Here is a 23,412-nt window from a genome sequence, read left to right as displayed (position 1 = left end):
GAAAAAAAAATAGGTATAATACGCTGGTCTAATTAGTAAAGTACAAAGAAAGGTTATTTACCAGCAATTTTATTGCTGGAATCGAATTATAAGATCCTATATATTATTAATATAGGTATGCAAAGTCCGTATATAGTGTGCTACTTTTTTTATAAACAAAATGGCGCCGACAAATCGTATTTTTTTCAATTATTGCTCTATAACTCCGAAGATTTTAACTTTACACAAAAGACACTCAAATAAAAATTCACCCCAATTTAATTCTGCATAGAGACATATTTTTCCCGATTTGCTCCGACGAAAATTTTCCTCGGAAAATGTGGGTTTTCCCAACAAAATATCGAATTTTCAAATAAATTTTTTGGGCCAGTAATTTACCAATAATTATATAGCTTGGTGAAATAAAAGCTTTCTTGTTATAGATTATAAATTCAGAAGCCGGTGAAAATGAAACGAATATTTTAGCAACAATTCAATTGTAAATTAACAATTTATAGTCGCAATAACAACCAAAATAATCATGAGACATTGATCAAGCTTAGAAAGAATATAAAGGTGTGATGCCTATTTAATATTTTGTCGACAAAATATAAATTTTTCATTTTTTTTGCATAATCTTTAAATGTTTCAAAAAAAATTGTTATAAACAAATTAACATTTCTCAGAAATTGTTTATTATATTCTAATTTTAAAAAATACTTAAAATGCGCATTTCATAGGTCTTGAAAATGAATGTTTTAAAAAAAATTTCCAACCATTTGCAAAAAAGTTATGAAACAGCAAAGTAAATATACGAATTCTCCGTTGTTTATAATTTGTTTTAATTGTTTTAAAGCTTAAAAGTGAGTCTATGGTACAATCTAATTACTCACAAAGAATGTCAAAAATTAGTGCAATGGTTATATTTTAATCAAAGATTAAAAATACTTTTTTTGTAATTTTTAGCACGAAAGTAGGCTTGATACAAAGCCGGAGATAAAATGTTCACTCGAAGCGACTGACACGCTTAAACTCGCGCGAGTTGTGTATGTGGGCGGGTAGCTACGGTACTGTATTATTCTACTTTCGCGCGTGTAAATTACAAAAAAATATATTTATAATCTTTAATTAAAATATAACCATTAAACTGATAATCGATATTTTTTTATAAATAATTAGCTTGTACTTTAAACTCACTTCTACGCTTTGAAAGAATTAAAAAAAATTATAAATACCGTAGTAATCGTATGTTTACTTCGCTGTTTCATAACTTTTTTGCAAATGGCTGCAAAAAAGTTTTAAGGCATTCATTTTCAAGATATTTGAAATGCGCATTTTAGCTATTTCTTAAAATTATAATATAATAAAAACTTTCTGAGAAACGTTAATTTGTTTATAACTATTTTTTTTAACATTTAAAGATTATGCAAAAAAATAAAATATTTATATTTTGTCGACAAAATGTTAAATAGGCATCTCATCTTTATAAGATTTCAAAGTTTAATCAGTGTATCATAATTATTTTAGTTATTATTGCGACTGTAAATTATTAATTAACAATTGAATTGTTGCTAAAATATTCGTTTAATTTTTATCAGCTTCTGGAACTATAATCTAAACCAAGAAGGCTTTTAAGTCACCAAATTATTTAATTATTGGTAAATAATTACTTATCTAAAACTTTATTTGAAAGTTAAAGATTTTATTGGGAAAACCCGCATTTTCCGAGGAAAATTTTCGTCGGAGCAGATCGGGAAAAACACATCTCTATGCAGAATTTAATCACGGTGAATTTTTATTTGGGTGTTTTTGTTGTAAAGTTAAAATCTTCGGAGTTATAGAGCAATAATTGAAAAAAACACGATTTTCGGGCGCCATTTTGTTTATAAAAAAAGTAGCACACTATCTGAGGACTTTGCATACCTATATTATTAATAAATAGGATCTTACAATTCGATTCCAGCAATAAAATTGCTGGTAAATAACTTTTCCCAAAAATGGCCTATTCTCCGATAATCAGCCCAGACTAATATCTTTCGCCTCTCATCACATGTCCGAGATATTGCAATTTCCCTTCTTTTATTGTGTTTTCAATTTCCCTCTCTACCTATTCTCCTTAACACTTCTATATTCGTGACTATCTATCTATGAAATCCTTAACACTATTCTAAATGTCCACATTTCAAACGCATTAAGTCGATTTATTGCATTTCGATTTAATGTCCATGATTCCGCTCCATAGTAAACCACACTGTGTACATAACATTTAATTAGTCTTATTCTGAGGGCCAATGTCAAATCTTTGCTGCATAAAATCTTTTTCATTTTCACGAAGTTGGCACATGCTTTTGCAATTCTAGGCTCATGTCGCTCATCCGGAAAAAAAGTGACACAACTCACAAAATGCATAATTACAGTTATCTCTAGGGATTCGGTCGCTGACCAGCGAATAGAACACACGTGTTTAGCTCGTATCTTAACTCGATTCTCGGGCAGATATAGCAATAAAACAATTGTGTTATACAAAAGTGCAGTGTAACTATAAACCAATATATGTAGGTACATAAATAAACAACCTAATTAGTTAACTAATTATACAGTGAAAAAATCGGAAAAAAGTAATTCCAACGATAAGGAATTAAATTCTTGTGTAAAGTGATAAAAACTTGTGTGATATCGAATATAAACAAAGCAGGTTTTTGCAGTAGGTGGAAACAAAACAATATTGTGAATGGTGTATTTCTACAGGAAAATAAAGCATATTAATAAACAGAATCAGCTGTAAGTAGAAAACTTTATTATAATATAATTAATTTTATTATAAACAGATAACCAGGGCCGGATTTTGATTTTGATTTTTACCTAGGAATAAAAGTGCTGGAAAATTAGTAACGGCTAGCGCGGGTGCGGGTGGGAATTTGAACTGTGAGTAGAGTTCTCCACGAAACTTCACCCGTGACGCATTGACTAATAACTCTAGCACGAAAAATAACTAGGAATTAAGAACAATGAGTTCAGATAGCGAATTAGATGATGAAATGAAAAGGAGAAGGGAAGAGGAGGAACATCCCAGCAAAAAATCAAAAATAACAGCTAGAACATCACAAAAAACAGATGAAGATAACATAAGTGGAATGGAACAAATGATGAAAATGATGAGGGAATTAGCAATGGATATAAAAGACATAAAAAAAGAACAATATAGATCTGGAGACGAAATCACACAACTAAAGAATGAAATTAAAGAACTGAAAGATCAACAAAGCGGCTACAAAGATGAAATAAAAAAGCTGCGAGAAACAAACGAAAAAGCTATAAAACAAATAGGTCAATTAGAAAAAGAAATTAGTATAGCAAATGAAAAAATAGAGAAATTGGAAAGAGAAAGAAAGAGAAGAAATGTAATAATACAAGGAATAAAAATTGATACAAATGATCAGAAAGTTTTACGAGGGGCTATGGAGAATTTTATGGAAAAAGAGCTACAAGTTTCAGTAGATGTAAATGGAGCAAGGAAAATAGGAGAAAATACTGTCATAGTGGAACTCAACAGCGTGAAAAACAAAATAGAAGTAATGAAAAATAAAAGTAAATTAAAAACCAAAAAGGACGAAAGAATCTATATTAATGATGATATGTCAAAAGAAGAAAGAATTATTCAGAAAGAAATTAGAAGCAAGGCTATGGTAGAGAGGCATAATGGAAAAAATGTAAAAATAGGATACCAGAAGCTAATCATTAATGGTGAAATATGGACATGGAATAACAACCAACAACAACTCATAAAAGAGAAAAATATACAACCAAAAAACTAGCAATACAACGAAAGCAGACTGAAATAACGGAGATGACATGGCAAAGTACAGGTACACGAAATAGACAAAATGTACAGATTATTAATGAAAAGCAGCCCATAAAAGAACATATATTAGTAGGAACATGGAATGTAAGAGGAACATACGAAGAAGGAAAACTGAAACACCTAGTAGATGAATGTAAAAAATATAAATTCGAAATAGTAGCACTACAAGAAACGAAACAACTAGGCCAAAACTCAATGGAAATAAATGACTATTTATTTTTCAATAGCGGAGGCGAAAATAGAATGTTAGGCACAGGATTTGTAGTAAACAAAAAGCTGAAAGATCTAATCGTTGACTTTAAACCAATTTCAGAGAGAATATGCATACTAAGAATAAGAGGAAAATACCAAAAAATAACATTTATAAACATACATGCACCGACTGAAGAGAAAAACATAGAGATAAAGGAAGACTTCTACAGTCAAATAGATACAGTATTCGAAAATATTCCCAAATACGATATAAAAATAGTACTAGGTGATGCTAATGCCAAAATAGGAAAAGAAGAAATATACACACCCACCATAGGAAAATATAGTCTGCATGAAACAACGAATGAAAATGGTCACCTCTTAATAGATTTTGCAAAAGAAAAAAACATGATCGTTATGAGCACGTACTTTCAACACAAAAGAATATATCAAGGAACATGGAGATCACCAGATGGAAAAACCATAAATCAAATAGATCATGTGCTCATCGAAAAAGACATGGAAAAATGTATAAAGAACATAAGAACATATAGAGGACCGGATGCAGACACAGATCACTTTATAGTCGGAATACAACTTAAACAGGTTATACCAGTTCTTAGAAATCAACAGAAAAAAAGGTACAAAGTAACTAAACCTATTAGACTACTGTCAGAAGAAGAACAAAGTAAATATGAAAGACTAGTCACTAGAGAACTGGAAAATATTGCAGAAAATGAAAACATCGAACAAAAATGGACGCAAATAAAAGTATGTATGACCAAAGCAGCGCAAGTCAGTAATAGAAATATAAAAGATGGATTCAAAGAATGGTTTGATGAAGAATGTAAAATAGAACTGGATGAAAGAAATAAGTTAAGACTCAAAATGATGCAAGTGAAAACACCAGAGATGGAGATACAATACAACGAACAAAGAAAACGAACTAAAAGAATCATAAGAGTAAAGAAAAGAAAGTACAACGAAGATAAATTGAAATGCATAGAAGAAAACTATAAAAATGGAGAAGTCAGGAACTTATATCAAGGAGTAAAAAATGAGAAAAAGGGGTTCCAAAGAAAACCTGTACACTACAAAAGCAAAAATGGAAGGAATTTAGTAAGCGACGAAGAAATACTGAGCAGATGGAGAGAATACTTCGAAGAGCTTCTAAATGAAATTCCCACAACAGAATATGCAGAAGAAGAAGAAGAAGGACCGAATGAAAATATTGATCAAGAAGAAATGCAGGAAAGACCGCCTAATGAAAAAGAAATAAAAGAAATAATAGAAAAACTAAAGAAAAACAAGAGCCCAGGTAAGGATGAAATAACAGCTGAAATGTTTAAATATGGAGGACCAGTACTAATTAAGCATTTGGAAAAGCTGATAAAAGAAATTTGGGAACAAGAACACATACCAAAAGAATGGACTGAAGCCACACTGTGTCCAATTCACAAAAAAGGCGACAAAAGTTTATGCCATAATTACAGGGGAGTAGCCCTACTAAACGTTGCATATAAAATACTTGCAGTACATATAAAAGACAAGATAACACAAAAGATAGATAATGACATAGGAGAATATCAATGTGGATTCAGAAGAGGACGCAGCACGGTGGATCAAATTTTCCTGCTGCGTGAGATACAAGCGGAAAGCTACGAATACGGAAAATCTACAATGGCCCTATTCATTGACTTTAAACAAGCTTTTGACAGAGTTAAGCGAAAAGAAATATACAAAGCACTATGTGAAATTGGAATTAGTAAAAAATTAATAAAGATGGTAAAAGTTACACTCAGAGAAACAGAGAACAGGGTTAAAATAAATGGAAAGGAAACAGATAAGTTTAGGGTCGGTGAAGGGGTACGGCAAGGAGACCCACTGTCATCACTGTTGTTTAGTATCCTTCTTGAAATAGTCATCAGAGAAGCCGAAATTAACAGGACAGGACTTGTATACCAACGAAAACACCAATGCTTGGCATTCGCTGATGACATAGTAATGATAGCCAGAAGCAAACAAGAATTACAAGAAATACTAAAAAGACTAGAGGCGATAGGAAGAAAGAAAGGGATATACATAAACGAAGAAAAGACTAAATATATGGAATGGACAAAACGAGAATACACACAAGGACAATACCTGACAATAAACACAGAGGCAAAAATATATAAATTCGAGGAAGTAGAGAGATTCCAATATCTAGGAGCGAAATTCACTAGGAGACCAAATATAAAAGAAGAAATCCAAGCGAGAATTATGGCTGGTAATCGTTGTATCTTTGCTCTAAACAACTTATTGAGAAATAAGAACATATCTAGAGGGGCTAAGATAAGAATATACAAGACAGTGATAAGACCTATAGTCTTGTATGCCAGTGAAACATGGACGATGAACAAATCCGAGCAAGTCATGCTTAAAGTATGGGAAAGAAAAGTCCTAAGAAAAATATTTGGCGGAAAGATATGGAATGGAATGTGGATAAGAAGACCAAATGTGGAATTGGAGAGGATGTATGGTGAACCAAACATAGTAGGGATCGTAAAATCACAAAGACTGAGATGGTTGGGACATATCCAAAGGATGCCAAACACGAGACTTCCCAAAAAAAATACTAACGGGAGGAATAGGAGGAAAGAAGAAGAAAGGTAGACCGAAAACCAGATGGAAGAAAGATGTTGAAAAAGACATAGAAGAACTGAAAATCACAAATTGGAAAAATAAAGCAGCAAATAGGAGAGATTGGAAAGGAATAGTAAACCAAGCCATGGGCCTTCTAGGCCTGGAGAGCTAAACTATATATACAGTTATCTTGTTAAATTAACTCCAAATACCCTATACTTTTACCATGAAAAATGTCACATAGATGCTTACTTCCAACTTCGAAAGATAGCGGTGGTGTCATTATTACTTTGGCGGTAAAATTAATACTTTTATTCCGGAGCAATTATTGCTCCCTGGGTTGCCATATTACACGAATTATCGTGTAATTACACGATTTGTTCTTATTTACACGATTACACGAATCAAGTACGAAATCTTACGATTTTTACCATTAAACATTTTCAGTAGTATTTTTAATACTTTTGTATTAAAATTCACTTAATACTTCCCTGTATTCCTTAAAAATTACTTAGCAAAGAAAGAGAAATCGGCTAAAATTTGTAATCTATACTTTCATACCTAATCATAACATACCATAATGATAACATAAACATTATTGGAAGAGTCTTGGAAGTTAAGTGCTGTAAAAGTTTAAAATAACATAATAAAAGATAATTTATTGTTGTGTGATGGGTTTTCTTTGGCTGGGAACTTAATCCATTTAGCCACTCAGGGAACTAAATAAAAAGATCAGGGTCTCAAAGTTGTCTTATCTAAATATTTCAAACAGCAGATGACTTAAACTTTTTTAATATGACCTAGATAGGTATGTACCTATTCCCCGAAATATAATAACACTTAATTGTTTCTTAATGGTTGAGGTGGCACTTTGTTCCTGATCATTTGGCTGGCTCTATATTTATTAAATAAAATTTGAATTGTTTGGAATAATTATATTACTTCGGCATAATTATTTTATATTAAGTCGGCATAAGTACTTAACTTTTGAACATGGAAAAGTCAAATATATAGGGAAATCCAATGAAAATATTAGGAGGGTATAAATATTAGCCAGTCACCATTTTCGATTCATGGTTCACTTTTTGTTCTCATTGTTTCTAAAATATCTGCATGATAATAGTGGAATTGATAGTGATGTGCAAATGCAAGATTTAGATGACGTAGGCAGTGTGAGTACCCATGAAAATGAAAAGAAACTAAAAGGTGTTAATTATAAACAGATATATCAAAAATACTGGGAAAAAGAGTGGAAGTGGCTCCAGCCAAGTAAAAAAGGTCCAAATTTTGCATGGTATGTAAATTTGTTGATTGATATGGATGATGTGACAAGCGTTATGGATGTACGACTATTTTTGTAATACAAAATTGTATCTGTCTTTTCAAAATAAGAATAAAGTTTCTTTCTTGGATTTGGTCTTTATTACATTTTTATGGTTTTTAAAAGGTTTTTTCTAACCGCAACCAGTCACATAACCGTTCTTGAATGGTTATGCGCATGCACAATAACGAATAATTTATGCGCAGTAACACATTTTTTGTTACTGCGCATACTCGTAACCATTCAAGGACGGTTTATTAAGCATTTTCCGACCTTACACGATTTTCAGTAGTCGAGTTTCACGTTCACGATTTTTTGCGTCACTTTCACTTCATCTGGCAAGGGCAACCCTGATCAAGGTTGCCATATTTCACGAATTATCGTGTAATTACACGATTTTTTCCTATTTTACACGATTACACGAATCAAGTACGAAATCTTACGAGTTTTACCATTAAAAATTTTCAGTATTATTTTTAATACATTTTTATTAAAATTTACTTAATACTTCCCTGTATTGTTTAAAAATTACTTTGCAAAGAAAGAGAAATCCTCGGATATTTGTAATCTATACCTCTATACTTACATTCCTAATCATAACATACCATAATGATAACATAAACATCATTGGAAGAGTCTCAAGTTAAGTACTCATTTACACTAAAGTAAAATATAGGGGAATCCCCTGAAAATATTAGTAAGGTATAAATATTAGCCAGTCACCAACCGTTCTTGAATGGTTACGCGCATGCGCGATAGCGAATAATTATGCGCAGTAACACAGTTTTCGTTACTGCGCAGACTCGTAACCATTCAAGGACGGTTTATTAAGCATTTGCCGACTTTACACGATTTTCACTAGTCGAGTTTCACGATTTTTGCTTCACTTCATCAACCCTGACCCTGATTCCTTTGTTTTAGCGAGGGTTTGGCTATTGGCTATGCTATCAGATCTGTTATCTTGTGTACTAAGCGAAATCAGTTAGTCTAGTTATATTTTTTATATTTGTTAGCAACAAACAGGTTCGGTGAAAATTTAAAACTATAGTGTTTGTTACATTTTGAGAGTGTCAATATTTGTAAAATAGTGTAGTTTTAGTGCTTTAGCAATGGAGTATGATCCCAGTATTTTAGACGGCTTGGAATTTGTGAGCATAAAGTACTGGCCCAGGCACGCCTGGCCACGCACGTCACCTCCACGTCTACACGGTTAGTGATACCTCAACTCGATTTTTCTTTTGCTTATTAAGAGGGTACTCCTTAAAAATGTCTATTTTTTGTGAACTGTACCGAAAAAGTAAAGAGATGCTTAAAAAATTTTAATGTTTTCTTTACTAGAAAAGAAACTAGTAAAAGCTAGAATAATAAAAAAAATTGCGATAAAAGCCTACAAAAATATGTAATTATTCTAATAATAACAAACGTAATTAAAAAATAATAAATAAGATCAGTGATTGTGATTATTAACTTAGGTAAAAATACATAATATTGTTTTTCTACAACCGTGCTTTAAAATTTTTAAGTCACTGCAGTTTGTATTGACCGTATAGTCAATTGTGATGTAATGTCAAAAAAATATAAAAATGGAATGTCAGTCAATGTTTAGGCAATACGTAAAGTATCCTTAACAATAGTAACCTATACTTATTGTACGGTTATAGAGTATATTCCCATAGGTAAGCTGGTTAAGAGTAGATAACGATTTTTCATATGTAATTTAAAGTATTATCTGCATAAATGGCACAAAGAATATTTGCTACGAGAGGTATATGGTTCAAAATGCATACAGTATCACGACTAATAAGTTATGTTCACATACATGTAGAGTACTTACAGTTTTATTCCTTGATGACGTGTCACATCAGAGCTCTGATTGAATTCCATAATCCATTTGGTTCATTTGTAAGGCACTCACTAATACGCTAAATAAATCATCGTCGATAATACTGAGCAGATTGAATTATCTGAGCGGTATAAAACGATAGCAAAAAAAAGCCGGTAAAATGCGGCCTTTTTACGAATAGCGGGAGCGTCGATAGATTAGAGATGATTCTCGTTAGGAAGCTTTTGACGATCTGCCCCGGCGAGGGGTTCAAATGCGAGTCTCAACAATAACCTGGAGTTTCCAGAAAGGTTACATAAATACTACTTGAATTTTAAGTAATCAGTAGTACAGGGGCGTAACTAATTATTTTAGTGAGCCGTGTATAATATATTTATTGTACATATTGCCGGGGGCGACAGGCGAGAGAGATGGCCTATATCACCTCGAAGAGAGGGGATTGGCAAAGATGTGCACAACGATAAGAAATGTTTGAAGAAATTAGAGTTTATATACACAAGGGGTAACAACGATAAAATGGAGGAAAACGATAAGTTTTCCCCCTAGGGATAGATTTTAATCTTCCAGGGGAATCACAGCGATTTTCGTAATACCACGAAGAAAATCACCGTGAGTAGTGTGAATCTTGACAGTACGAACTAGACCATCCTTACCAGGCAATACATCTATTACCCTGGCAGTTGGCCATAAGAGTGGAGGAGTACCATCCTCCTTCAACAGAACCAAATCCCCGATCTTGACAGGGTCAGTAGGGTCGGTCCATTTATTTCTTTGCTGCAGGAGGCAAAGATAGTCTTTTTTCCACAATTTCCAAAATTGCTGTTGAATTTTACTAATACGCTGAAAAAGATTCAACCTATTTTCAGGTATCTCTGAAACACTTGGTTCAGGGGGCGCGGTTAAACTTCTTTGAACTAAGAAGTGAGCTGGAGATAGGAAAGCGAAGTCATTGGCGTCAGACGACATCCTAGTGATGGGTCTCGAATTTAGAATAGCCTCGATTTGGCATAATACTGTGTTAAACACTTCAAAGGTGAAGTGGGAATTTCCTATAATTCGATAGAGGTGATACTTCACACTCTTTATTCCTACCTCATGGAGGCCGAATTGATGGGGGTTGCGGGGAACACCCATCTTGAAAGTTATGGAGTTTTGAGTACAGAATTCCTTAATCTGTTCCGAATTATTTTGATTTAAGAAAAAATCATAGAATTCGCGCATTTCATTTTTTGCCCCATGGAAATTTGTGGCATTGTCGCTCCAAATAATACTGGGCGTGGATCTTCTGGCAATAAACCTTTTCAGAGTAAGAATATAGGCTTCTGCGCTTAATCCTGTGACGAGTTCGATATGAACACATTTAGTGCTCATGCAAATGAAATAGGCTACGTATGCTTTGTAAAGCGGTGCCTTCCTCAAATGTGAGGACTTAATTAAGAAGAACCCCCCATAGTCCACTGAGACGACTTGGAAGGGTCTAGTGGGGAGTACACGATCGGGATGCATATCTGCCATCTGTTGAACAGAATTGGGTGTCATGAATCGGAAACAGTTTACACACTTACGAATTAAGCGTTTAATCTGTCTTAATCCGTCAATTGGCCAGTACTTCATTTTGACATACGAAAGTACTGTTTGCGCGCCTGAATGTAATAACTTATGATGAGCTTGAGTCAAGATTAGTTCTACAACTCGACATTTAGAAGGAAGTAGAATGGGGTGTTTTTGATTATACGATATGGGGGCGTGTCGGAGACGTCCTCCCACACGAATCAGCCCATCATTATGTTGTAGGAAGGGGTTGAGTTTACGAATGGCTTTATTGGTCACGAGTTTAGCATTTTTCAATTCAAGAATCTCTTTTTTAAAGTAGATACTTTGGATATACCTGATGATCGCGTGATCAGCGATCTCCATTTCGGGTGGCGTCAATATATCCGTATCTCGTGGAGAGTTATTTAGCATTTTTAACGGCACTTGAATTATTTGTCCGTTATTGAGATATTCCGATATAATGTCCTGATATTTTTCCAATAAATCAGGGTTGAGTTGAAAACGTTTCTCGAGACTGAGAAAACGTCTTTTTGCCGAGAGAAACGAATTTCCCATGTCTATATCTTCGATAGGGAGTTTGAGATTGAGTGTGGACTCATATCGTCCATTGGGGAGAACATTAACATGTTTTACAAAATTAATTTCAGCGGGGTGATCATTAATGAGATCGGTGTTCTGAGGAGCGGCTTCTTCCAGCTCCCAGAATTTTTGTAAATGATCGGATAGTTCCTCGTTGGACACTACCGGCTCATTTACGGCGGAAGGAGTGTTATGAGAACAACAAGTAACGAGAGAGTTTGAATAAAATTCCAAAGCCTTTTTAGTATTTTTCGACTTAAGAGCAAAGTCTGGAACTGACCCTGATATCGTGTACCCGAGTAGAGTGCGTTGAAGAACGGGAAGACCTTTTCCCAAACGAATTATTTCAGGTTGAATGATATCGTTATACAGGTCTGCACCGAGCAGGATACCAATTGGGGATGTTACATGGAACATCGGATCACCTAATGGTATCTCTGAGGGTATGTTTAGTTTGCTCGCCGAAATAGAAATTTGAGGAAGCGGATTTGTTATCTTTGGGAGTACAGAGCACGAGATGTCAAAAGGAACGTCGTTAGCGACAGCGAAAATTGTTGTATCTACAATAGATTGAGACGAGGATGAGGTGGAGTTAATTCCATTGATCCGTAATTTTCCATCTCTAGTGGTGAGTGACAGTTCCTTTACGAGGTCAGCACTAATAAATGAAACCTGTGAGGCCGAGTCTAAAAGTGCCTTTGCGAAGACCCTCTTGCCGCTAGGAGCGACAAGATAGACCTGGAGTGTGCTTAATAACACCAAATGATTATCAAGCGAGGCTGCAGATAGAGCCATTGAATGTGGAGTCGAATTTTGAAGATTAACTTCCGTTTCAGGAGCTCTAACATGTGAGGGCCCCTGTTGTGAATTACCCTGTGTATGGGAGTTATTTGAGATAGCGGTTTTATTATGATTATTTGAGTTGTGTTGGCCAACAGCCGCGGAAGGGTTACTATGACCCGTTTTGTCGAAATGGAGCAACGTGTGATGACGAGATTTACAAACTATGCAAGAGAATTTGGATTTACACTGATCGAGCATGTGAGACCCAAGACAATTAATACAAAATTTATTTTGTTTGACAAAACTAAAACGTTCTTTAGAATTCAACTGCTTGAACTGAGGACAAGAGTAGATCGAGTGAGAGTCGTTGCAATAGGAACATTTCTTAGGACCTAAGCGAGGCGAAAGGTTACTGGTAGAAGTGTCTGAGGCTAGGTGTAAAGAGTGTCTGGAAGTAGTAGTCGATTTTGGTTTTGATTGAGATTGAATATTCTCAAGATGAACAACGCGTGTCTCGATTTCCCCTAGAAAATGGACAAAATCAGGGGTAGCTTGGCTACCACCGGATTGGAACTCAAGAGCCCTAATGGTAGGTGCGTCGAGTTTCTGAGTAGCGATATGTATGAGAAGTAAATGCAAGAGATCTGAAGGGGGCCTATTCAAGTTCAATAGGGCCTTGAAATTATTTGACATGACCGTATGAAAATTTCTTAATTGTGAGTGATTTGCGTTTCCAGAAATAGGAGGCGCATCAAGAATTTGAGAGATGAGAGTTTTGATAAGCGATTTAGAGTTGGCGTACCTTTGTGTCAGGTTATCCCGGGCTATTTTGTAATTGTCACCTGTGAGTGGGATATGCTCGAGAAGCGTCAAAGGCTCGGAAGTTAGAAAACTTTTGAGGTAAATGAGTTTTTCCAGATCACTTAATGTAGTATCAGATCCTATTATTGTATCAAAGGTCTCAATGAATGAATTGTATTCAGTAACTAAGCCACTAAATGGTTTTAACTGAATACGAGGGAGGTTTACTGTTCGTTGCCTAGCCATAGACTGTGAGGTTAGAGAAGAATTAGGGTCAAATTGGAGGGAGGGGGTAGCAGTCACATTAGAACTTTCAATGACCTCTAACCTTTCCTCCAATAGAGAAATTGTATCCAAATATTTATCAAAAACCACAGAGGAATCAGTAGAGGGGGTAGGTTCCTCGGGGATCGTCTCCAGCACATTTTGAGCATCGCGGAAAAGTCCGTAAGAATGTTTGAGTTGTGAAATTATTTCACGAATTTTATATTTGTTTAGAGAATTAAGAGTTGTGGGAACCGAATCAGCCAACTTGGTTATATCAAGTTTTGCGGTGAGCCTCTGTCGGTTATATTTTGATCGGTCAGCCATGTTGCGAGAATGTGAGATTAGATAGATTATTTGCAAATGTCTAAACCTATAAATCGATGCGAAAATGAGAGAATATGTACAATATATTATATATTACACGTTTAATAGTGTGAGATTGGCTTAATAGTATCACCCTGTATGAGCGCAGATTAGTATATGAAATGCAAAACTATAAAATTTCAAAATATATGCAATTTTCCAAAATGGGTATTTTTCAGCAAGTGTGAGACACCCTTAACAAGTATTTAAATTAATTAAATTGAAGGAAAAAACAATTATTTATTTTCTATAGTTTTCTAGAAGTGTAAAATGAGCTTAAGCGAAGCTAAATGTAGCAAAAACTTACAATTTATGCAAGAAAACAAAATTATTTTTAATAATTTTTGTAACCTGTGAACCAGGCTTAATCGGATTCAAAATTATAAATTTAATTTAAATCAAAAGGTTGAACAAACAATGTTAAAATTATAACACCCGTACTATCAGCCAAGAAATGAGTACACTTTTTGTATACTATAAACAGAAAAATATATTTACGAAAATAAAATAATGTAATATATGCAAATATTTTTTCATACAAACAAAACGACTCCTTTATTTGAACAAAGCAAGTAGTTTCTGAAATTGCACGTGTAGACCGGGCTTAACAACCTACCAGCTATTGTAGAGACGTGCTGGGTTAAATACTGAGAATTTGAGTGCAGAAAGAGAGGAATATTTTATTTTTGTGCCGGGGCGGCGTGGCTTGGAAATTTCCAAATGCAACAGAAAGACACTATAAATGAAAAACCGTTATTCTCAGAATAGAGATTATCAAAATATGCAAATACGAAGGACCTTGAGGATTTAATTAATAAATAATTAATATGATACGGCTCGATGGAACAGAAATGTTTAGGCAATACGTAAAGTATCCTTAACAATAGTAACCTATACTTATTGTACGGTTATAGAGTATATTCCCATAGGTAAGCTGGTTAAGAGTAGATAACGATTTTTCATATGTAATTTAAAGTATTATCTGCATAAATGGCACAAAGAATATTTGCTACGAGAGGTATATGGTTCAAAATGCATACAGTATCACGACTAATAAGTTATGTTCACATACATGTAGAGTACTTACAGTTTTATTCCTTGATGACGTGTCACATCAGAGCTCTGATTGAATTCCATAATCCATTTGGTTCATTTGTAAGGCACTCACTAATACGCTAAATAAATCATCGTCGATAATACTGAGCAGATTGAATTATCTGAGCGGTATAAAACGATAGCAAAAAAAAGCCGGTAAAATGCGGCCTTTTTACGAATAGCGGGAGCGTCGATAGATTAGAGATGATTCTCGTTAGGAAGCTTTTGACGATCTGCCCCGGCGAGGGGTTCAAATGCGAGTCTCAACAATAACCTGGAGTTTCCAGAAAGGTTACATAAATACTACTTGAATTTTAAGTAATCAGTAGTACAGGGGCGTAACTAATTATTTTAGTGAGCCGTGTATAATATATTTATTGTACAGTCAAGTTCAAGTAAACGTTTTTGTATATATTGTCCTGTAATTACGTTTGTAGAAAAAATATTGTATGATATTATGCGTGTTAAAAAGTACATATTTTTAAGGCACTTATGTGAATTGCAGAACTCGCTATCGCTCATTCTGCAAACTTTCACATGCGTGCCTTAAACGTGTACTTTTAACACTTGTATCATAAATAACTATTTAATCAAGATTTTTAATCATTCAAAACAATATGGCGGATATGGACACAAAGTAAAATTTTATGTACAGTAGTTACATTAGTACATTCGACACTGTTGCCACTTTGAAAATATCTAAAAATTTGAAAAATTTAATATAATCTAACAATCTAACGTAACCAAACTTAACATCTAACCAAACTACCAAACCTATCTTAGATCTGTCTTGAAGTCTATAAACTGACTGGGAGAAATCCCCAAAACCCATAAAAAATCAGTGCTTCAGGTTGTTGAAGGTGGCGCACCTTACCAAACATGTGTAAAATATCAGAAATATATACAGAGTGGGCCAAACAAAAGGGTCCACCTCGATATTTGGCAGTATTTATTAGATTTTAAGGAAATAAAAAAAGAGGTCAATTTTTGATCTAAGGGGGACAAATTTTTACGATACATACATCTGTCATTTGTCAACCCCTTCCGTTCCACTTCCCCCACCCCTTATTTTTTAATAGGGAATAGGTGTCGTGTGCTAGCTTATTTGAAAGGTTATTCAATTCTCTATTCATTAATATCAACATTAACATAATTATTTATATAGGGTGTCCAAAAAAAATATTTTAATTAAATTAATTGACACAAAGAGAAGAATTTATGTAATTTGTTTAATTTAAAATACATTCTACTGATGTCACAAAACAGAAAAAAATGTTTTTTGATAAATAGACATTGCTTTTCGCTTAATTTCAATGTTCAAGCTGCCACCCATCTGCCTCTTGGTAGGTTGAATATTGAATTTAAGCAACAAACAATGTTTATTTATCAAATAAACATTTTTTTCTGTTTTCTGTCAGCAGTAGAATGTATTCTGAGTTAAGAGGATCGGTACGTATTTTCAGCTGCAATGCTATTCAAATCGGGATTCATTTTTTTCGAATCCTGAGAAAACTAATAAGTATTTTTGAAAAATTTAAACGCAGAATGAAAGATCACGTTAATAGCGAGGGCCGAAAGTCCCTGAGAACTTCTATAATGTTTATTTTAATAAGTTACAGGGGTGAAAAACTAAGAGAAAATTTAGTGTGATTTTTAATTTCAAATATATCATTCAAAATAAACTTTTTATTTATTCTAAGGGACTTTCGGCCCTCGGTAATAACTTAGTCTTTCATTCTGCTTTTAAATTTTTCAAAAATATTTATTGGTTTTTTCAGGATTCGAAAAAAATAAACACAATGCCGTGGTAATATTTTCCAAATCTATCTTTGTCTTACAACGCTCTCAGCCGAATATAATATTGTCAGCATATATTGTCAGTCAAACACTGACAATCAGTGACAATTTTAAATATTTGACATTGCATCGGGAATATGTTGAGTTATTGATTAAATATTATTGAAATATAGTGTATTTGATAAATAATTGATTTAAGACGTGAACTTAATAAAAAGTTATTTATTGTGTATTATTTGTGGAAGATCCAAGCAGAGAATACATCAGGATAATATATTCTGTGATCCAAGTATTTTGTTGTTAAAGATGTTCAAAATTGTAAGCATTCCAAAACAATATATTATTAAAAAATCACTTTAACACTTTTCCTCTTTTCTCGATTGAGTATTAGTCTTTGTTGTACAAATAAATTATTACAATCACTTAATACATAGTTAGTGAAAAAATTATCACATTTATTAACTGAATTAATAATTTCCAATTATAAAAATAACAGTTATCCAAGAACTGAATTCATAATTTCCAATTATAAAAATAACAGTTATCCAAGAACATTCAAAACCCATCTCTTTAAATTAATGATGACATTTTCAAGTAGAATGACATTCTAGTAATGTTCACATATCCATACCAGTGTGAATTTTACTACACGTAATTTGCCGTGTAAAGACAGAAAAAGTAGGGATACACGTAAAATATTTGCGAATTATGTACCCATAGCCTTAAATAAATTACATACATTCTTCTTTTTTGACAATTAATTTAATTCAAAATAATTTTTCTTGGACACCCTGTGTAAATGATTATGTCAATGTTAATATTACTGAATAGAGAATTGAATAACCTTTCCTATTCCCTATTTAAAAATAAGGGGAGGGGGAAGTGGAAGGGAGGGGGTTGACAAATGACAGATATAAGTACTATAAAAATGTGTCCTCCTTAGATCAAAAATTGACCTGTTTTTTTATTTCCTTAAAATCTGATAAATACTGCCAAATATCGAGGTGGACTCTTTTCTCTGGCCCACTCTGAATTTTAATAGAATACAAAAAAAACAGACCTGCAGACATCTCCTAAAAAAAGTTATACGCTTTTTTCGAAAATAAAAAATATTTTTAGATTATTTACATTCAACCTATGGGTCTACAAAAATAGAAACGTTTTGTAAAAGCCTCAACTTTGCATGTGAATTTTTTGAAATTTATTTTATTACAATCCTCCGAAAAATAAATAAATAAATAAAAACGAAAAAATTACGTTTTTGGTGTTACGGGAGGGACACCCTTTTTGTTGGATTTTTGCAACACCAAGGAAATAATTTTACACTGGTTTTACACTTCTGAAGCTAGGAATAACTAAAGACACTTTTCACAACTAATATTTTATTACAATAACACAAACTTTTGGTATTAAAGTAATTTTTGTGTGGGATCGGACACACGCCCTACTTTCCCGTTTTTTATTATCTTATTATTCTATATAACAACACCTTGGCAACGAACTTTTTTTTTGAATATTGCGCCTTTGTGTACACTTTGAATTATAGAACATAAAAACATAGAAACATCTTTGTGAAGTGTACACAAGGCGCAAACCACTAAATAAAATATTGAAACAAAATATAGTTTTACTAAATATTAATGTTGGGAATTTATTTCTCCAACACTTTTACTATATTTATTGGTAACTATATATTATCAAATATTTTTGTTCTCACTTTGAGATTTTCACTCTTCTGATATTTTATTTTGTAGAACCCAAACTCACTGACGAAATTAAAAACTTGTTCAAAAGTACGGAAGATATTGAAGAGGAATGTGAGCGGTTGATGGCTAACAATGCCTTAATGTCTTTACAGAAAACTAAGGATTGTACCAAACGGATAGAAGAAGTGCTATTAACCGTTCTAGCTGAGTGCAAAGCTTATCCTTTTGGTTCAAGAGAATCTGGACTTGGAAATGATGTAAGTGTATTAGATATACATATATATTATTATACAGGGTGTTTCATTTGGAAACGGAAATACTTTAATGGTGAATAGAGGTCACCGAGGCGGTTCTAGATATACTACATTTTTTGTCCTACCGACTTTTATAACTGAGTTACAGGGTGTTTTATCGATTTTGCCTATTCCTTTCCTAAGCCATAACTTTAGAACCACCCTGTAGACTTTTTTGATATTTGGTACACATATGTCTCATTCAAAACCCAAACGACCGACATACTAACCACAAGAAAAATCCAGGTCCGGATTAACAAAAAATTATAAAGTAATTGTGACCTTAAAAGAACACCCTGTATATTCAAATTTTGAAAATCTGTTTGCATATTTGAAAAGAGCACAAAAAACTAAATTTATTGGTTTGCTTCAATTTTTCGGCCAGACAATTTTTTGACTTTAATTTTGAAATTATATTGAATTTTTTAAGAACTCTGCCATTAAAAAGCAGGTATTATTAACTTTTAATTATAAATTATTAAAGTTAATGAATAAATACTCATTTTAATTTTAAAAATAATCAATACCTATTTATCACATTGGAACGACCCAATTAATAATGACAAGAAAAATCCAGGACCGGATTAACAAAAAAATATAAAGTAATTGTGACCTTGAACCAACACCCTGTATATTGAAATTTTGAAAATCTGTTTGCGTATTTTAAAAGAGCTTAAAAACTGCGTTGAAAGGTGCATTTTAAACCTTTTTTTTTAAGAAAATTTTAAAGACCTCTGAGATTAAAAACCAGGTATTATTAACTTTTAATAATTTAATATTAATGAATCAATACTTATTTATACTGGTTTGTCGTGATGTCGTGGTGAGGTCCGAAAATGTTTCTAAGTATTTTTCGTTCAAAACGTCTGAGCTTTTCTTCGTTTGCTTTGGTTATGGTCCACGTTTCGCATCCATATGTTAGTACAGGTCTGACGATGGATTTTTAAATTTTGATCTTTGTGTATAATGCTACGAATAACTTTTGTAGTACTTGAAAATACCCTTAAAATGTCGATTACATTCAAACTAAGTGAGATATGCTGCAAAAAATTTATGACTAATGTATTTTAAGAAAAAATGAGAAGTATATTTAACCCCTCATCCACCAGAATTTAAATGCATCGTTTTCCTTCTACTATACCTTTTACTATAGTGCTATTTCTATGTTCAAAAAGTTGAACGGGTTTATAATGAATGGTTTTTGAAAAAATTAATATCAAATTATAGAGCGCATTTTTAAATTTTCTTAAAAATCTTTTTCTCCCTGTAACTTGAAAACAATAAGAGATACAGTAATGAAAAACAAAAACAAAATTTTTATCTAAAAAAACCATACATTTTTGTTCGGTATCTTTTTTTCGTATCTCATTATCATTTTCGAGTTACATGGAGAAAAATGAAGATTTTTAAGAAAATTTAAAAATGCGCTCTATAATTTGATCTTATTTTTTTCAAAAACCATTCATTTTAAACCCGTCCAACGTTTTGATCATAGAAATAACACTATAATAAAAAGTATTGTAGAAGGAAAACGATGTATTTAAATTCTGATGCATGAGGGGTTAAAAATATACTTCCCAATTTTTCTTAAAATACATTAGCCATCAATATTTTGCAGCATATCTCGCTTATGTTGAATTTAATCGACATTTAATATTGTTCATTTTAAAGGTCTTTTCAAGCACTCTAAAAGGTATTGGTATATACACCTAAAATCGACCGTTTTTCTGTTATTTCAAGATGAATACACCGATTGGAGCATGCACCAAAAAACAAACTCTTCTCACTTACCATATCTCTTTTTGTATGATAACTAGAAGATTTATGAAGGAACGAGTCTCTTTGTTTTTTATAAGCTACAAAAATATTTTATATAGTTTTTTTCGTTGAATGCGTAGTTTTTAAGGTATTCGCAAAAAACCGTCCGAAAGGTGTCACTTTTCAATGAAAATGGACAATTTTCAACCACGAATAACTCAAAAAGTGTTAGGTTTTCAAAAAAAAATATAGGACAATTTTTGCTTAGAATTAAAGGGTGGAAAAAAATGTTCCACCCCCAAGAAGGGGTGGGAACCACCGACAAGATAAAAGCGCACATCGGCATGGGGTAGACTTTGTTTCCCGATCTATTTCCTACTTACTCTGAAAATATCAAGTAAATCGATGTAGTAGGATGGAATTCAGAGCCAAATATCCTCATTGACTGCCCTATTTAACTTGTTTGCAAATCAATAATTACGTTTGTGTAAAGATCCACTGGAACAACTGCACGTTACATAATAAATATTTTCTTCTTCGTTCTCTTAATATGGCACTCTAATAAACTGATATTGAATTTTCCAGAAAAGTGACTTGGATTTATATATTGATGTAGGAGGTATGTATTATGGAGCCAAGAATCAAGATGCTTTATTTCAAGCGCACATTGTAAAACAAGTTGAGAGTATTCTAAGCAAACATAGAACTGAATTTTCAAGAATCGTTACGGTACCTGGAGCTAGAACCCCCATTGTTAAAGTCCATCATATTTCCACGGGGATCGACTGCGATCTATCTTTCAGGCATGGATTGAGCGTTGAAAATACTAAATTTTTAAAGTAAGTTAGCTACATGTTATTTATTGATATATTGTTGAAGTATTGTAATTTTATTGTAATAAGAATTAAACTAACTCTCTGTTCTATTTTTTACAATTCCGAAAGCTTACATTGGTCAAACTTCCAGAACCTTTGACAAACATATAGCATAACACAAAAGGGGTTTCAATAATGGAAAAACAGATTCTTTGTACGCACTTCACCTTCTAGATTCTAGATCATAATCACTCTTTTAAGAACAGTTTCAAATTCTTCATATCGTCGATCTATTTTTAAAATGTCGTAACTCCTCAAAAATCATATTTTTACATTTTAGTGTTAATAGCTACTTTCAGCTGATCTCTACACGTCCAGAAGAAACCGTATCTCCGAAAAAATATAAAACCTTTAAAATCGCAATTATCAAAAGACCTAAAATCACCATCTGGTCTAAATTTTCATATGCCCTAACTCCAATGCGTGAAAGTCTTTCTCTATAGTCGATGTTGAAAATGTCGTATCTCCTCAGTAAAATTAAGATTCTAAACAGAAAAAGTCATAACTCTTGCAATTAAATATTAAAATTTGAAAATATATTATTTTTTATTGGAAACTATACAAATATGCTTTTCTATTTACAAAATAAATAAAACCATCCACAAAAATTAATACAATACAATTTTTCAGTTTTTTTTCTTCTGCAAAATTAGCATTTTTGGAGTTACGACTTTGAAAAATAGACCGACGATATTCAAAATAAAGGCCTTAAGTTATTTTTATTACAATATCATCATCATTCTCTTTGCCTTATACCTATGCGTGGTCGGCTTCCCTAATTGCATTTCTCCACACAATTCTATCTTGGGTCATATCAATGTTAATCCCCTTTACCAACATGGCCTGCCTTATCGTCTCACCCCAGGTCTTCTTTGGTCTTCCTCTCCTATTCCTTCCAGGAATCTGCACTTCAGCTATTCTTCGTATTGGGTGATCAACGTCTCGACGTTGAACATGACCAAACCATCTTAACCTATGCTCTCTCATTTTGGCATCAATTGGTGCCACACCTAGACTTCCCCTAATATACTCATTTCTAATTTTATCCTTCTTTGTCACTCCACTCATCCATCTACATAAGCATTCTCATTTTCGGCACATGCATTCATTGTTCCTCTTTCTTCTTCACTACCCAACATTCAGTTCCGTACATCATAGCCGGTCTTGTGGCTGTTTTATAGAATTTTCCCTTCAGCTTCATTGGAATTTTTCTGTCACACAACACACCACTCGCTTCCTTCCACTTCATCCATCCAGCCCTAATTCTACTGCATTCATCTCCATCTATTTCTCCATTACTGTGTAATACCGATCCCAGGTACTTAAAACTATTGCTTTTTACAATCAGTTCACCATCCAAAGATACTATTTTATTTGTAGTAACTCCATCTTTAAATGAACATTCCAAATACTCTATTTTTTTTTTGTTCTGTTTTTGTCCTACTAAGTTTAAACCCTTTTTCCTCCAGAGCTTGTCTCCACTGTTCCAGTTTTTGTTCTAAGTCTCTTTCACTATTTCCTATTAACACTACATCATCAGCATCCATTAGGTACCATGGAATGTTACCCTGTAATTTCGCTGTTATCTGGTCCAAAACTAATGAGAATAAATACGCACTAAACACCGAGCCTTGGTGCAATCCTACTTTCACATGAAATGTATCAGTCTCTCCCACACCTGTCCTCGTTACTCCCTCATACATATCCCTCACAATCTTT

At 33.2% G+C, this 23,412-nt stretch overlaps 1 protein-coding gene across 2 annotated transcripts in view; it reads left to right on the top strand.

The window, feature by feature from the left end:
• The window catches only part of LOC114328743 (speckle targeted PIP5K1A-regulated poly(A) polymerase), a 79,131-nt gene that overhangs the window by 43,608 nt on the left and 12,111 nt on the right, over positions 1–23,412 (top strand). For both annotated transcript variants that reach the window (XM_028277698.2, XM_028277706.2), the window contains exons 6-7: positions 18,816–19,024; positions 21,404–21,657. In XM_028277698.2, the coding sequence (XP_028133499.2) occupies positions 18,816–19,024; positions 21,404–21,657 (463 nt within the window). The remainder of the gene's footprint in view (positions 1–18,815; positions 19,025–21,403; positions 21,658–23,412) is intronic.

Source organism: Diabrotica virgifera, chromosome 3 (assembly GCF_917563875.1).
Source record: "Diabrotica virgifera virgifera chromosome 3, PGI_DIABVI_V3a".
NCBI lineage: Eukaryota > Metazoa > Arthropoda > Insecta > Coleoptera > Chrysomelidae > Diabrotica > Diabrotica virgifera.
The sequence above is the reverse complement of the archived record's forward strand: the minus strand, read 5'-3'. Positions and strand labels throughout refer to the sequence as shown.